The sequence below is a fragment of the Schistocerca americana genome, chromosome 4 (assembly GCF_021461395.2).
Source record: "Schistocerca americana isolate TAMUIC-IGC-003095 chromosome 4, iqSchAmer2.1, whole genome shotgun sequence".
NCBI lineage: Eukaryota > Metazoa > Arthropoda > Insecta > Orthoptera > Acrididae > Schistocerca > Schistocerca americana.
Genome location: NC_060122.1, coordinates 513,157,281 through 513,173,406, shown reverse-complemented (window position 1 = coordinate 513,173,406; position 16,126 = coordinate 513,157,281). Strand labels below are relative to the sequence as shown.

Here is a 16,126-nt window from a genome sequence, read left to right as displayed (position 1 = left end):
TCGCCAGTGGTCGGCGGAAGGTGCACGTGCCCGTCGACCTGGGACCGGACCGCAGCGACGCACGGATGCACGCCAAGACCGTAGGATCCTACGCAGTGCCGTAGGGGACCGCACCGCCACTTCCCAGCAAATGAGGGACACTGTTGCTCCTGGGGTATCGGCGAGGACCATTCGCAACCGTCTCCATGAAGCTGGGCTACGGTCCCGCACACCGTTAGGCCGTCTTCCGCTCACGCCCCAACATCGTGCAGCCCGCCTCCAGTGGTGTCGCGACAGGCGTGAATGGAGGGACGAATGGAGACGCGTCGTCTTCAGCGATGAGAGTCGCTTCTGCCTTGGTGCCAATGATGGTCGTATGCGTGTTTGGCGCCGTGCAGGTGAGCGCCACAATCAGGACTGCATACGACCGAGGCACACAGGGCCAACACCCGGCATCATGGTGTGGGGAGCGATCTCCTACACTGGCCGTACACCACTGGTGATCGTCGAGGGGACACTGAATAGTGCACGGTACATCCAAACCGTCATCGAACCCATCGTTCTACCATTCCTAGACCGGCAAGGGAACGTGCTGTTCCAACAGGACAATGCACGTCCGCATGTATCCCGTGCCACCCAACGTGCTCTAGAAAGTGTAAGTCAACTACCCTGGCCAGCAAGATCTCCGGATCTGTCCCCCATTGAGCATGTATGGGACTGGATGAAGCGTCGTCTCACGCGGTCTGCACGTCCAGCATGAACGCTGGTCCAACTGAGGCGCCAGGTGGAAATGGAATGGCAAGCCGTTCCACAGGACTACATCCAGCATCTCTACGATCGTCTCCATGGGAGAATAGCAGCCTGCATTGCTGCGAAAGGTGGATATACACTGTACTAGTGCCGACATTGTGCATGCTCTGTTGCCTGTGTCTATGTGCCTGTCGTTCTGTCAGTGTGATCATGTGATGTATCTGACCCCAGGAATGTGTCAATAAAGTTTCCCCTTCCTGAGACAATGAATTCACGGTGTTCTTATTTCAATTTCCAGGAGTGTATAAAGATTACTCTTACTGTCTGTAGGTTCCTTCAGGATCAACCCAAGGTTGAGCTACTTGCGTAAATATGGAACGCTGTGTCATTGTGCACAGTATACTTGCTGTCGAGTTACATTCCCATGCATCACTGGGATAGTGAGTGACTGGCAGTGACAAGCAAGACATCAAGGTTGGTGGTTCCTTACATTGGAACTTGAAATGCTATTTAATACAGATCCCTACATTAAGAGGATCAGCCATTAGACAGTGCATGGGGTGTATGAAAGCATGAACACTACATGTTCAGTGTGTACATCATAGTTATAGACATAGACAGGACAGGGAGTTTGCTTTCTATTTGAGGCAACAATATGAGAAATGTCTAGTGGCTTATGAGGTTTTCTGCTACATTAGACACCTTATCTAAAGTAGTGTGAAAGAACTGCCTTTTTTTTCTTTCTGTCAGAATGATTCTGAAAGCTGATATTTTTTAAAAAATATGCCTCCATAAACTTACAATAATTATTGAAATACTACATTCTCAAATAAAAGTACATAAAATAAGGAAAATGCAACCACTTATTACTTAACGACAATTGGTGCACCACACACAGAAATGCATAATAGAAAACAGTTAACCCCAACTTTCGAGCTCTTGATATTTCTCTAGTAAGAGTGTGCACAAGTGTGGCACCACCTATCCCCCCCACCCCCCACAATTACAAACACTATTCATTATACTTAATTTTAAAGTTCATTTGATGTGTACATTTATAACTAAACTTCTGTCTGACCTCCAAATAGCTGTATATTTTTCTTTTTGTAGGTATACACTTGACATTGCTGAAGCTCTTCTGTACTGCCACAGAAGGAATATACTACATCTCGATGTGAAGCCAAGAAATGTTATTGTCTGTGAGAATACCGATAGATGTAAACTTTTTGACTTTGGAAGCTCATTAAATTTGAAGAAGCAATCAAAAAAACAAAGGAACTTAATGGTAAAATTGATACTTTATTATACTATATTATCCTGTGTTCTGTTCTGAGACATATTACTCAAAAATAGAAGTAACTTCACAGTATTTGTATCTTTGAAGGAAGAAATCTCCAATAGCATTACCAAATTGCACAAATAAAATCTCCCTATTTCTTGTGTTATCTTCCTCAGATTCATGCAGAGCCCACTTCTTGCTAGAAAATTACTTTCGTGTGTTGTTGCTTCATGAAATAAATAGAATTAAAACTGTTACCAAAATAAAGGCAATATGTTTGAAGGTGGATATCTTAACACATTTTTGAGATAAAAATCTGCTGCTGGGCAACATTCAGTACTGTGTTGCTCTGCCCATGCATTAAATTTGTCTTCAATATTTGGCAAGCTGTCCTCAAGGTGGTAGAAGTGTTGCTACTCATGCCTGTCATTCTTAGAAGACAGGCTTCTTCAGTTCTTCTGTTGTGTAAGAAGTAGTTCTTCTATGACACAGTGCAAGTTTAAACTGGTCCCAAGTATACATAATCAGATTCATGTTGGCAAATATTGCAGGCAATTCCACTTGGGTGATATCTGCATTAGTTTCTTGGATGATGAACCCATCACTGAAATATTGTACTTAGAGCTGAACAGTAGGTTGGAGAACATTGTCTGATACTCATTTTACACTTCATAGCAATGAGAGGTATCCAACATTTAAACATGATACTAATCCAGAACTGGAGTGACACAATTCCAGGTAGTGCTACTAACTCACAACATGACTGATTCCACCACCTTCTTGTTGAATCCTAGGACTGCATGCATGAGATCTGCATTTAAAGCATTCCATCGTGGGTCAGGCATGCACAATGAGAGATAGATGCACAGGTAGCCAAGAACATTGAAACTTTATTAGTACAGAGAAAGTACACAATAATGCAAACAACAGAAACAGCTTTCAGGTACAGACATTGTAAAGATTGTCGTGATCTGCTGAATCAATGTCACTAACACAATATGGTTCTGGAAGCAGCATGTGAGCACTCACTCTGTCACAGGTGAGAATCACTGCCTCAGGCACAATCGGTGTAGGCTGCACTGGTGATTTCCGAGGTTCTGAAGTAATATGTTGTACTCAGAGAAAAATACTCATGGGACTTCAGAAGTTGAACATTGGTGTTCTGAATAGGACTCCCACTGGCTGGTAGGCTGCTGGGTGGTATTCTATAAAGGCTACCCAACAGAATAATACCGGGAAGTTGCATGCTACCATGTGGTTTGCAGATGTATGCTAATACCAGCTGTATCCACTGAACGTGGCATTTTCAATACTGCTGCAGCTGTCACGGGCAATGGTGAACTGCACCAGTTTGCAGGCATCTGACAGGGTGGCAACCTTTGCATTCCACTGTGTGGCATGTGGCTGGATCATGAGGCACCAGCCATATGCCACAGCATTGGCACCTGGCCACTTCCAAACTGTTCTATGATTGTCGTGCATCAGAGATCTCTCACTTTTCAGTGAAGACAAACAGATGCCATGGTGTAAATTCCATTATATTTTATTTCTTGCTTATATTATTGATGTCCCATGAGGCTGGAAATTATGTACTGTTGTTAACATCTAGATACTAGACTGAATGTGTGGAGCCACAATTTATGTAGTAGTTGTGTCAAATAAAAACAAAGTTTCGGAATTGTATTGTGTCAATGTTTTGCAAATGGCAGATGTTATATAACTTTGATGATGTATATGTTTTGCACAAATAAGGCTGTATGTAACTTGATGTTAAAATACTCTCTAATTGTTCTCACACATTTTCTGTGCCAAAACCCAGGAAAAGCGGCACCAACAAAAATTTTCTGTATGATATCTATGACACTTTGAGAGGACTTGCACATTGATCCTAGAGACTACATGGCGAAATTTCTTCATATGTAATGTAAAAGGTACACTCTCAACTAAATGATTTATGCATTGTGGCATCTAGCTTATTTGTTTTCATTACTGAAATGTATCAGCTTACTGTTCATATACTAACTGTTGGAATAATATTTGTGTAGAGTGTAAAATAATAATTTGATTACACAACAAGCACATCATTAGTCTCTAATGATAAAGTTTAATATTAATGCTCGACAAGTGTGGCCACCTGTCTGTGACACTACAGACATGACTAAATATGAGCACAAATGCTGACTGACTGTCTGCACCAGTAATCAAATAAATTTGCTTGACAACTACAGAACAGAGAGCATACATTAGTAGTCAATTGTAGGAAATTTTGACTAGTTTAATGGCATTGGATAATGCTATCAAAGATTTACTTGATGATGTAGAATACAAAGCTGATGTCTTAGCATGTGACACTCTGAAGCAGTTGATCCTGAAGACAAAATGCAGTACTGAGGGAAGAGTTTGACACTATGACCAACAGGACAACTTCTGCAGTTCCTATAGAGTTGTACAGCCACAGTGTTGGACTACCACAAACCAAGCCAGGGCCATTTTTTGGTGGCATTGATAAATGGACTCATTTTTGGTAACAGTCAGAACCGTCTTACGATGCAGACCTGAACTTGTCAATGATCAGTAAACATGTATTTCTTTGAGTCATAACTGCAGCTCCTTATGAATAAATTAATGGAATTTTACATGCACCTATGATGAAAAATGAAATTACCCAGGTGAATTGAGACTATCTGGAAGGTATCACACTTCTAACACAACTCCTACTCTCCAGAATCTCTTAACACTTACTGATTGTAATGAGTGCATTCAAGTTGTACAGGCAGTAGGGGAGAATCTAGAAGCTTATGGTAGAGTTTTAATTCGAAAGATGCTTTGCACTTTGCTGGAAGACATATGCAGATGCTGGACAATTCCTACAAAGAAGATAAAATTGTCAGAAGGGAACACTCTGAAACTGACCGACTTCATGTCGGAAGAGGTATATGGGCCACAGATGGCTCAAAAGATTTGTTGAGAAAATTGCAGATTAATTAACATTATACCATCTACAGCAGCCCTCAAAATTCACTTGAAGTCAGGACATGCAACACATAAGTCCATGCAGAAAGTAGAAACCTAGTGTGTATTTTGCAAATGGCATGGTCAGTGGGCACAAGATGGCGAGAAAGCCAGGGATGTTCATGACTGCATCAAGATTTTGAGACCTAGTAATAGGTCCTTTCTTTGCCCCAACCAGGGTCACATAGTAAAGACTGTAGAAAGAGGAGAAAAATAATTTTGTCTTTTCTGCAAGTGAAGCCATCATAGAAGTCAATCTGCAGCATTTCAGAACATTTTACTTCATCGTTTGATCCTAATGAACACAGCTCATTGGGTACTGTGAATACCAGCTGTTCAGGATTCACTTATCTCCACATGTATGTAACAGGTCCCACAGGTGTAAGTAGACTTACCTGCTGCTTTTTTGATAGTGGCAGCCACTCTAGCTACATTAGCAGATGACTGACTGAAAATTTAAAACAGGAAGTTGTTGTGAATTACCCACTGGCAATCATTGCATTAGTCACTCTCTCATCGTCTGGTCCACCTGACACTGATAAGTGCATGGAACAATTCTCACAATACAATTGCTACATTTGAGTGTCATCACTCATTTTCAAGATACCCGTCAGTACCTCGAGAGTTCAAAAGGCAACACATCAGCAATTTACAACTAGTCAATCCTGCAGAGTGATACAATGATCTTCCCATTTAGCTACTAATTGAAGCACATCATGGCTGGATAACTGTTAGGATGCTGTGCCAATATGCCTATCGGCATCACTGACTTTACTGCGTATGAAATTCAGATGGATCATTAGTGGAAGCTGCACAAGGATTTCTGTAAATCAGGCCATGATAAAGACGCCATTCAATAGAGCACTTAAAAATGCAATCTGAAATGACTGGTATTTGGAGATCACAGGAAAGTGCAAAAATGAGGACTGATCAGAGTTAGAAGGATTCTGCACTTCTTAAGGAATTTAATGCTTTCTGTTCCATTGAGAGTTACCAAAGAGTAGTCTGCCTCCCACAAAAATTGGCAGTCTTTCTTCCAGATAACATCTTTAATGCTGGGAAACTCTTCCTCACTCCATAGGCATCTACAGGACGACATCTTCAATGCCACATGTGAGACACAGAAGTCAAATTACATCTGAAATAAACAGGATGAACTGGCTCAACAAGAAAATTTTGCCAACACCATTTATTTGCCAAATCAAATAATGATTGGAAAGAGTCAAGAGAGCATCAAGTGGCCAATTGTGTTTAACGTATATTCACATGAAAAGAGTTCCTCACGTAATGATGTCTTGAAAAGAGGGCCTAACCTTCTTGCTGAACTCACTGTACCATTCATCCATTTTTTAATGCAACTTTCTGCCAGTGTTGCAGATATGAGCCAGGCCTTCTTGTAGTTAGTTCTCCATCCAGCTAACAGATACCTAATAAGATTTTTCTGGTACAGTGACTGTAATCATGGAGCAAATGAAACAAGCAGCCTGACAAGAGATGCTTACCGATTCAAACAACTAACCTTTGAGCTTAAATGTAGTTGGTTCCTACTTTCAGCTGCACTGAGGGAATTGGCAGCTATGTAGCAATTGCAGTTTCCTATTGCAAGTGCCTTATCTGGCCGTAACATTTACATGTGTGACTTTGCAGCAGGTGCTGCAGGTAAAAATGATGCAGTAACACTTTACTATGAATTGACCTCACTCATGACTCAGGATGTCACAGTTGCTGCCCAGGACCACCGGCGGGTGCTGCGACGATTTAAGCTCCACCCTTCACAGACCAACTTCCTTGCTTTTAAGCATCTCCATACTAAGGCTCGCTCCCTTATTAAGCAGGGTAAAAAGGGATGCTGGGAGCACTGTGTTTCCTCCCTGGGGGCATTTGCCTCTTCATCGCAGGCTTGGTCCAAGCTCCATAGCTTCTGGGCCACTAGTGACAGTCAACTGTCCAGGGTCGTACTCTCCAAGGTGTTCTGAATACTGATCCACTGGTCCTCGCAGAACACCTCACAACACGCTTTGGGACAGCATCAGCATCCTCTTCCTATCCTGCGACCTTTTTCTGGCTGAAATGCCATGCTGAACAGATTCCCCTCTGTTTAAACCTTCACCAAGCTGAAACCTATCTTGGACCCTTCACTGAATGGGAATTCGTGCAGGTTCTTACCTCTTCACATGCCATGGCCCCAGGCCCAGATCCCATCCAAAACCAGATGATCCAACACTTTGACATTACCCAGAGACAACATCTACTCAGTGTCTTCAACCACATTTGGCTCACAGGTGCCTTCCCCCTTGCAATGGTGTCCTCAAGCCTGGAAAGAACCAGATGTCTCTCAACAACTGCTGCCCAGTTAGCCTGACAAACATCTTCATAAACTGCTTGAGAGGATGGTTAGTTTCTTATTATGTTGGGTACTCAAATCCCGGTGCCTCTTGTCCCCTATCAGTGTAGCTTCTGGGAAGGACAATCTCCAATCAACCATTTACTCACATTGGAAACAGCAATTCAACAGGCTTCTATTAACTACCAGCATCTTGTCATGGTCTTCTTTGACCTACATAATGCATACAATATGGCTTGGCACTATAACATTGCAGTTACTCTGCATGACTGGGGCTTTTGTGGCCCCCTTCAGATTTTTTTTTCATGAGTTTTTATCCCACTGGCTCTTCCGGGTTAGAGTTGGAACTTCACTCAGCAGCCCTAGATTCAGGAGAAAAGTATCACATAGGGTTCTGTCCTTAGTGTTGCACTCTTCCTTATAGCCATCAACAGGTTTGTAACGTCTGTTGGGCCTCTGGTGCAGCTCCCACTGGGTAGCATATGTTGAGCGTTGGCTCCCAGGTGCCATTCGTCAGGCCTCTACATGGGCTGCCTTCCATGGCTTCCAGTTTTCTCCCTCCAAAACACAGGTTATGCATTTTTGTCATTGACACACAGACAGAACTTCATTTAAGCGACCAGCCCCTAGATGTTGAAGCACAGTCCCATTTCTCAGTCCTTATTGTTGATAAGCTGATGTGGCTGCCCTGTATTCTCCACCTGAAGACTATATGCCCAGATCAGGACTGACATATTCCAAGGTCCTAAGGTATGTCATCCCTAGGGTCTCTTTGCATCTTGTACGTTCCATCCTTGCAGAGTTTGAGTGCCACCATCTTCTACACTGATGGTTCTAAGATGAGGCATAAGGCAGGATACACTTCCACATCTCCTGAGGCTTCGAACATTATTTATTGCCGGGATTGTGTGTGTTCTTTGCAGAGCTGCTAGCAATTGACAGGACCCTCCATTTTGTTACTCTGGCCTCCCTCCACAGTGTTCTAATATGTACCCACTCAATGAGCAGCCTGCAGGCTATTGACTGATGCTACTCTAGTCATGTTTGGTTTCTGCTATCCATGACCTTCTCTGTGCCCTTACCCCGTGCTGCCTGTTCAGTTGGCTTTCTCTGGGTCCCAAGTCATGTGGGCATCCCAGGAAATGTACTGGCTGACCATTTGGCTAGAGAAGCATATACTTACCCCATTCTATTTCATAATTCCAGCTGCAGATATGCGGATCAATGTCAAATCTCTCATTGCCCAAAAGTGGAATGACATCAGGTGCACTACTGCTCTCAGTAGTAAACTCTGCACCGTCAAGGAGACTACCTTCATTGGGAATTCTTCCTTCCTCTCCTCTGAGTAGTAGTCCACTGTCTTACCTATATCGCTTTGGTCATTCCAGGCTCACCCATTGTTTTCTCTTGCGTAACAACCCACTCCCACAGGGTGGTTATGGAGCCAGACTGATAGTATCCCATATATTGGTGGAATGTTACCTTCTTTTGACTCCTTTATTAGGTATAGTCTTCCAGATTCCTTAATTTTAATATTAGCAGACAGTTCACAGATGGTCGAACTGGCCCTCAATTTCTTTTGTGAAAATGGTTTTTATTTTCAGATAAGACATTTTGCTTTACTCCTGGAGCAGGGCAAGGTGGTTGTGGTTGGGACCTCTCTTCATGTTTTCTTGATCTGGAACGATTACCACTCCCCTGTGCAAAGACAGCTCTTTTACCCCTATGTTCTTCTGGTTTTTAGATTTAGTTTACTCTTTTATGCCTTCTACTGTGTGTGTTTTAACTTCCTCGTTCAAGTTTTACTCCTCTGACTGGATCTGTCCACTTTTAGTGGACCCTCCCTCTTCCATGAATAACTTTGGAATCACAGGGCTGATGGCCTTGCCATTTTGTCCCATAACCCCCCTCACAATTAATTAATTAATTAATTAATCAGTCAATCAATTTCATGAATTGCTCACTACCTATTTTCATGTCACTCCTACCTCTATCTCCGTTCTTGTCTTTAACCACAACTTTCATCTTCTTGGTGTTTGTTTCTAGTCTTAGTTTTGTTACCTCTTGATTTAAGAACTCAAGCATTTTATTTAGCTCTGTCTTCACATGTGCACAATTAGTGTTGTGGGAGTCACCAGAAGAATGTGCATAAATGCACAGTGATGCACAGCATAACTCCATGGTGATGAGCGCACAGACAATCTGCTTTACTCTTCCATTTTTATGACTATTATTCTTCCACTGCTATTATTGTCTCCTTGTTGAAAATATCAAGTAAGGCGATACGGCACCCAAGTCTTAATTCTCCTTCTGGTTTTGTGCTACCATTAATATCCAGCTCAATACTCTGATTTTTGCACATCCTCATTATTAATCACCTGTCCCTCCAACCAGGTGCTACTTCATGCACTGCTTCAAATAACAACTTCCAGTCAATATACCAAATGCTTCTCTAGGTGAATAAATGCTGTATATATTTCTCTATTACATCTAATCTTCTTTCCAAAATCTGACACAGTTCCGTTATTGCTTCTCATTTCTTTCCCTTGTCTGAAGCCAAATTGATCATTGGCTAAGTTTCAACCTATTTCGTTCCTAATCCTCCCTTTACCTACTGACAGTAATATTTTTGATGAATGTGACATAAGGGATAGTATTCTATAATCTGTACCGTCTTTTGTGTTTATCCCCTTGGGCAATGCAATAGCTCTACTTTTTGTGAAGTCAGGTGGTATAATACTGTCATCACAACATTCAGGTACCATAGTGAACAGTTTACTCCCTCCTGCGGGTCCGGGAGTTAAAATAGGCCTCTGAGGTATTCCTGCCTGTCATAAGAGCCAACTAAAAGGAGTCCCACATGTTTTGGCCTGTAAATGATGGTCCCCTGTAGGTTTTCACCTCCATCTTTCAAAATTTTCCCGAAGAGTGAGCCAATTGGGGAAGGGTGCCTTAAATGGTGCATAGTGCCCATCATGCATTGAGACCTCTTGCATCCTTCGTCAAAGTGGATCTGCACTTCCACTCTTTTTCCAGCTGTTGGGCAAGGTCACCCTACTGGGTGCATTTTTCTCCATCCTCTGTGCAGTATTGCTTTCTGCGCTGTCGACGATAATGGACTTCTTAGCTCATTTCCGCTTGATATCCAGCAAGGTAGCCAGTCCATTGTGGTGGGGTCACCATGTACCATGTTGGTTGCAGCCTCCTGACCACACTTGGATCGCTCTGCTGATGACTGCACTGTTAACTCCCCACGTATGACAAGGAGTGGATGCCCATCACCCTGGAGCATCGGTACTTGCAGCAATGACCATCCTGCCAGGTGGCTTTTGCTGTGGCACCCATGGGGAGAGCCCCTGGTTGGAGTGGGTGGCATCAGGCCAAATGACACACCATGAAACGTAGTACGTCATCTATTGCTGGTGGTCAAACACCAGCAGTCTCTAAGCAATCTAGGTCTAACTTCAATGCTAAGAAATACAACCCCAAATTGTCCCCCCTCCCCCCATCCCCACTCTTCCTGGCCACACCATAGGAGGAACACCAGGCTAAGGAAGGCAGCGAAACTTATTCACCTTGGTACCTCGTATGTACAAGAGTTGATGGGGAATCTTTCGTGTCCATGAAACCTCAGTTTTTTGTGGAGCATTTAGAGGACAAGTTTGGGCAGGTGGAGGGTTTGTCCAAAGTGTGGTCAGGGTCAGTTTGATCAAACCATCATCCTCCGTCCAGTCACGGGCACTACTCGCCTGTGACATGCTGGGCGATGTTACTGTTTCCATCATGCCCCATAAGAGCTTAAATATGGTCCAGGGTATCATATTTCATGGAGACCCTCTGTGGCAGTCTGACGATGAGCTGCGCACCAGTTAAGAGTTGCGAGGTGTCCATTTCGTCCGGCGCATCCACCAGGGTTCGAGGGATAATCAGGACACCAGCGGTGCTTTCATCTTGGCCTTCTCGGGTGACACATTACCCAACAAGGTCAAGGTGATGGTCTGCTGCTGTGACGTAAAGCCATATATCTCTTCACCGATGTAGTGCTTTAAGTGGTGAAAGTTCAACCATATGTCTTCCTGCTGTACTTCCAACATCACATGTCGGGATTGTGGATGTCCTTCACATCCCAATACTCCCTGCACCCCACCTCCCATCTGTGTCAACTGCAGAGAGCATCGTTTGCCTTGCTCGCCAGACTGCAGGATTCTCCAGAAAGAAAGAAAGAAAGAAAAATAATGGAATAAAAGACCCTGGACCAACTGACCTACACTGAGGCTAAGAGAAAATGAGAGGCTATGTCCTGTGCATATGACACCAACCTAAGCTGCCACTATGACACTGATTCTACCATCTTCCGTTCCACTGCATACAGTTGGCTCTCAGAGCCATCACTCCACCTGCCCCCTTGATGGTGGTGGTGGGGGGGGGGGGGGCGGCACTTCCCTCCCTGTTGCCCTTGCACAGCATACTTCAGGAGTAACACCCCCCCCCCCCCCCCGCCAACCATCGGGAACGTAAGTCCCCACTTCTCAGCTGGAGAAGTGTAAGTCTTCTTTGGCTCCTCTCATCAGAAAGGGATTCCTTGGGTCACTCCTTTCCCAGGTACCTACCAGTGGCAAAGCTGATACCCATCAGTGACTGTAGCAACCCCTGGTAGCTGGTTGTAGGGCTTCACGGTCCTCCTCAGTCCCTGAGACTGAATCAGTGAAGCCCTCCCAGCTGGACAAACCTAAAGAGCAGCGAGAGAAATCTAAAAAGAAAAAGCTACCAAGAACCAAGGCACTGCAGTGGCAACCACACCACCACTACCTACAAGTTCTGTGTCTGAGGATGAGGTGTAGATTCAGGCATCCGCTAAGGACCTAGATCTCGCTGGGCCCTCAGACACAATGTATGTCGATCGCACAGGTACTCATCTGGTGGCAGCAGGTGACTCTGAGGTGTAGACTGCCTCATTGAGTGTTTGATGCCTTACCAATCTCAAGATCTTTAATCCTTCAGTGAAATTGCGGCAATTTTTCCACCACCTGGCTGAGCTATGGCAACTGTTAAGTTGTATACTTGATTTCTGCATTGCCCTCCAGGAAACCTGGTTCCCGGCAATGTGGAGCCCTACTTTCCGCAGCTATAAAGGTATTACAGGAACAGTAGTAACTATAATAGTATGTCAGTTGGAATTTTCGTCTATGTCCTGAACTCAGTATGTAGTGAACCTGTGCCCCTTCAAACCCCTCTTGAAGCTGTGGCTGTCAGGATAAGCACGGCACAGGAAATAACTGTCTGCAACGTATATCTTCCTCCAGAAGGTGCAGTACTCCTGAACGTATTGGCTGCACTGATTTATCAACTCCCTAAACCTTTCGTACTTCGGGAGATTTTAATGCGCATAACCCCTTGTGAGGTGGCGCCACGCTTACTGGCAGAGGTAGGGAGGGTGAAAATTTCATGTCACAACTCGTCCTCTGCCTCTTAAACACAGTTGCCCCACACATTTCAGTGCGGCACATGGCACACATTCAGCCATTGATCTCTCAGTTTGCAGTCCTGGCCTTGTCCCATCTATCCACTGGTGAGCACCTGACGACCTGTATGGTAGTGATCACTTCCCCATCTTCCTGTCACTCCCCTGCCATCATGCCCATGGACGTCTACCCAGATGGGCTTTAAAGAAGGCAGACTCAGAAGCCTCCACCTCTACTGGCACTGCTGAATCTCCGCCACATGGTGCCATCGATGATGTCATTGAGCAGATCACTACAATGATCGTTTCTGCGGCAGAAAATGTGATCCCTCTTTCTTTAGGCAGCCACAGTGAAAGACAGTCACTTGGTGGTTGCCGGAAGTCGCTGAGGCAATTAACGAGCATCGGCGAGATCTACAGTGACATAAGCGGCACTCTTCCCTAGAGCACCTAGTAACTTTTAGCGGCTCTGTGCCCATGTTCCCCAGCCTATAAAACGACAGAAACAGGAGTGTTGGGAGAGGCATGTGTCGACAATTGGTGCCATTTTTCACCTTCCCAAGTCTGAAAGAAGATTGGATGTCCCAACAGGTGTCCCTGGCATTAACATCAATGGCGTGTTATCTACCGATGTGAACGCAATTGCCGAGCGCTTTGCCAAGCGCTTCCCCCCAGCCTTTCACACCCTCAAACGGCGGATGGAAAGGGAAGTCCTCTCATTCACTACATGCCATAGTGAATCCTAAAACGCCCCATTTACAGAGTGGGAGCTCCTCAGTGCCCTTACACATTGCCCCGACACAGCTCCTGGGTTGGATGGGATCCACAATCAGATGCTTAAACATATCTTGTCTGACTGGAAGCAACATCTCCTCGTCATCTTCAACCGGATCTGGTGCGATGGCGTCTTTCCACCACAATGGCAGGAGAACACAATCATTCCAGTGCTCAAACCCGGTCAAAACATGCTTGATGTGGATTGGTACCAGCCCATCAGCCTCGATTGGGTTGGGTCCTGGAGTCACTTGACCTACTAGCTCCATGTCAGGGCGGCTTCTGCCAGGATCGCTCTACCACTGTTAATCTTGTTCTCCTTGAGTCTGTCATCCGAACAGCGTTTTCCAGATGCCAACATCTGGTTGCCGTCTTTTTTGACTTACATAAAGCATACAACACGACCTGGCGGCATCATATTCTTGCCACATTGTATAAGTGGGGTCTTCGGGGCTTGCTCCTGATTTTTATCCAAAACTTCCTGTTGCTCCATACTTTCTGTGTCCAAGTCGGAGCCTCCCATAGTTCTCCCCCACCCCCCACCCCCTCCCCTCGTATTCAGGATAATGGCGCTCTGCAGGGTTCCGTATTGAGTGTCTCTTTCTTTTTTAGTGGCTATTAATGGTCTAGCAGCAGCTGTAGGGCCTTTGGTCTCACCTTATCTGTAGGCGGATGACTTTTGCATTGCATCCTGCTGCTCCAGTACTGGTGTTGCTGAGCGACACCTACAGGGAGCCATTCATAAGGTGCAGTCATGGGCTCTAGCCTACGGGTTCCAGGTTGCAGCCACAAAGTCAAGTGCTGTGCATTTCTGTCGACGTCACATTGTTCATCCAGAACCAGAACTTTACCTTAATGATGATCCACTCACTGTAGTGGAGGCATATCGATTCTTAGGACTGGTTTTCAATACCCGATTGACTTGGCTACCTCACCTTCGTCAGCTTAAGCGGAAGTGCTGGTAGCACCTCAATGCTTTCCACTGCCTGAGCAACACCAACTGGGGTTGCAGATCACTCTAAGCTGCTGCAGCTCTACAGAGCCCTCGTTCAATCCCACCTTGTCTATGGGAGTCGGGTTTACGGTTCGTTGGTGCCCTCAGCATTGCGTTTACTCGACCCAGTGCACCACTGAGGCATTCGCCTAGCGACAGGAGCTTTTAGAATGAGTCCAGTGACCAGTATGCTGGTGGAGGCTGGAGTCCCTCTGTTGAAGGTTAGGCATGCACAACTGCTCGCCAGTTACATTGCACATGTTTGTAGCTCTGCACATCCAAATTACCATCTCCCTTCCCAACCACGGCAGTTCATCTCCCGCATCGGCAGCCAAGGTCGGTGCTTACGATTGTAGTTCACATCTGGTCCCTTCTGTCTGAACGGGAGTCCTTCCCGTTACCAGCTCTCCTCGAGGTCCATTCACATACACCTCCATGGTGCACACCTGGGCCGCAGGTTCTTCTAGACATTTTGCGTGGGCCTAAGGACTCCGTTAACCCTGCAGCTCTTCACTATCACTTTCTCTCAATTCTCAACTTTAACTGGGGCTATGAAGTGGTTTACACTGGCAGCTCGATGGCTGATTGTCACATGGGCTTTGCGTATGTTCATGGAGGACATATTGAACAGCACTCCTTGTCAGATGGCTGCAGTGTTTTCACTGCAGAACTGGCAGCCATATCTTGTGCTCTTGGGCACATCCACTCATGCCCTGACGAGACATTTCTCCTGTGTACTGACTCCTTGAGCAGCCTACAAGCTATAGACCAGTGCTCCCTTCCCCATCCTTTGGTAGCGTCCATTCAGGAGTCCATCTGTGCCCTGGAACAGTCCCGTCGTTCAGTGGTGTTTGTGTGGACCCCGGGATGTGTCGGAATCCCAGGCAACGAACTTGCCAAGAGGCTGGTCAAATAGGTTATGCAGAAACCACTTCTGGAGATTGACATCTCCAAAACTGACCTGCATTCTGTCTTATGCTGCAGGGTTTTTCGCCTTTGGGAGACAGAATGGCATAACAGTAAGCACAACAAAGCGCATGTTATTGAGAAGACTACGAATGTGTGAAGTCTTCCATACAGTCCTCTCACAGGGAATCAGTTGTCTTCTCCCAGCACTGCATTGGCCATACATGCGTGGTTACCTTCTCTCTCAGGAGAACACACCTCGGTGTTGCTGTGGCTCGCAAATGACATTTGTCCAACTCTTGCTGGGCTGCCCACTTTTAGCTGCTCTGTGGTGGACTTTTAACTTTCCCAGCACCCTACCTTTGGTGTTGGGCGACAATGCCTCAACAGCAGCTTTAGTTTTATGTTTTTTCATGAAGGTGGGTTTTATCATGTGATCTAAGTTTCAGCGCATGTCCTTTGTCCCTCTGTGTCCTCAACACTAGTGCTTTTAGGATGGAGGTTTTTAATATGTTGCAGAGTGGATGGATTCTCCTTTTTATTCTCATGCTCAGCCAGCCATGGTAATCTGTTTCTTGTTTTGATCTCATCTGCGTGTTTCTTGTGTCTCTCTGTGGTTTTCTTGTC

At 45.2% G+C, this 16,126-nt stretch overlaps 1 protein-coding gene across 1 annotated transcript in view; it reads left to right on the top strand.

Annotated features, from left to right (window-relative positions):
• LOC124613590 (serine/threonine-protein kinase mos) overlaps positions 1–16,126 on the top strand; it is a 133,682-nt gene that overhangs the window by 100,845 nt on the left and 16,711 nt on the right. The window contains exon 3 of the mRNA XM_047142305.1: positions 1,840–2,014. Within this exon, the coding sequence (XP_046998261.1) occupies positions 1,840–2,014 (175 nt within the window). The remainder of the gene's footprint in view (positions 1–1,839; positions 2,015–16,126) is intronic.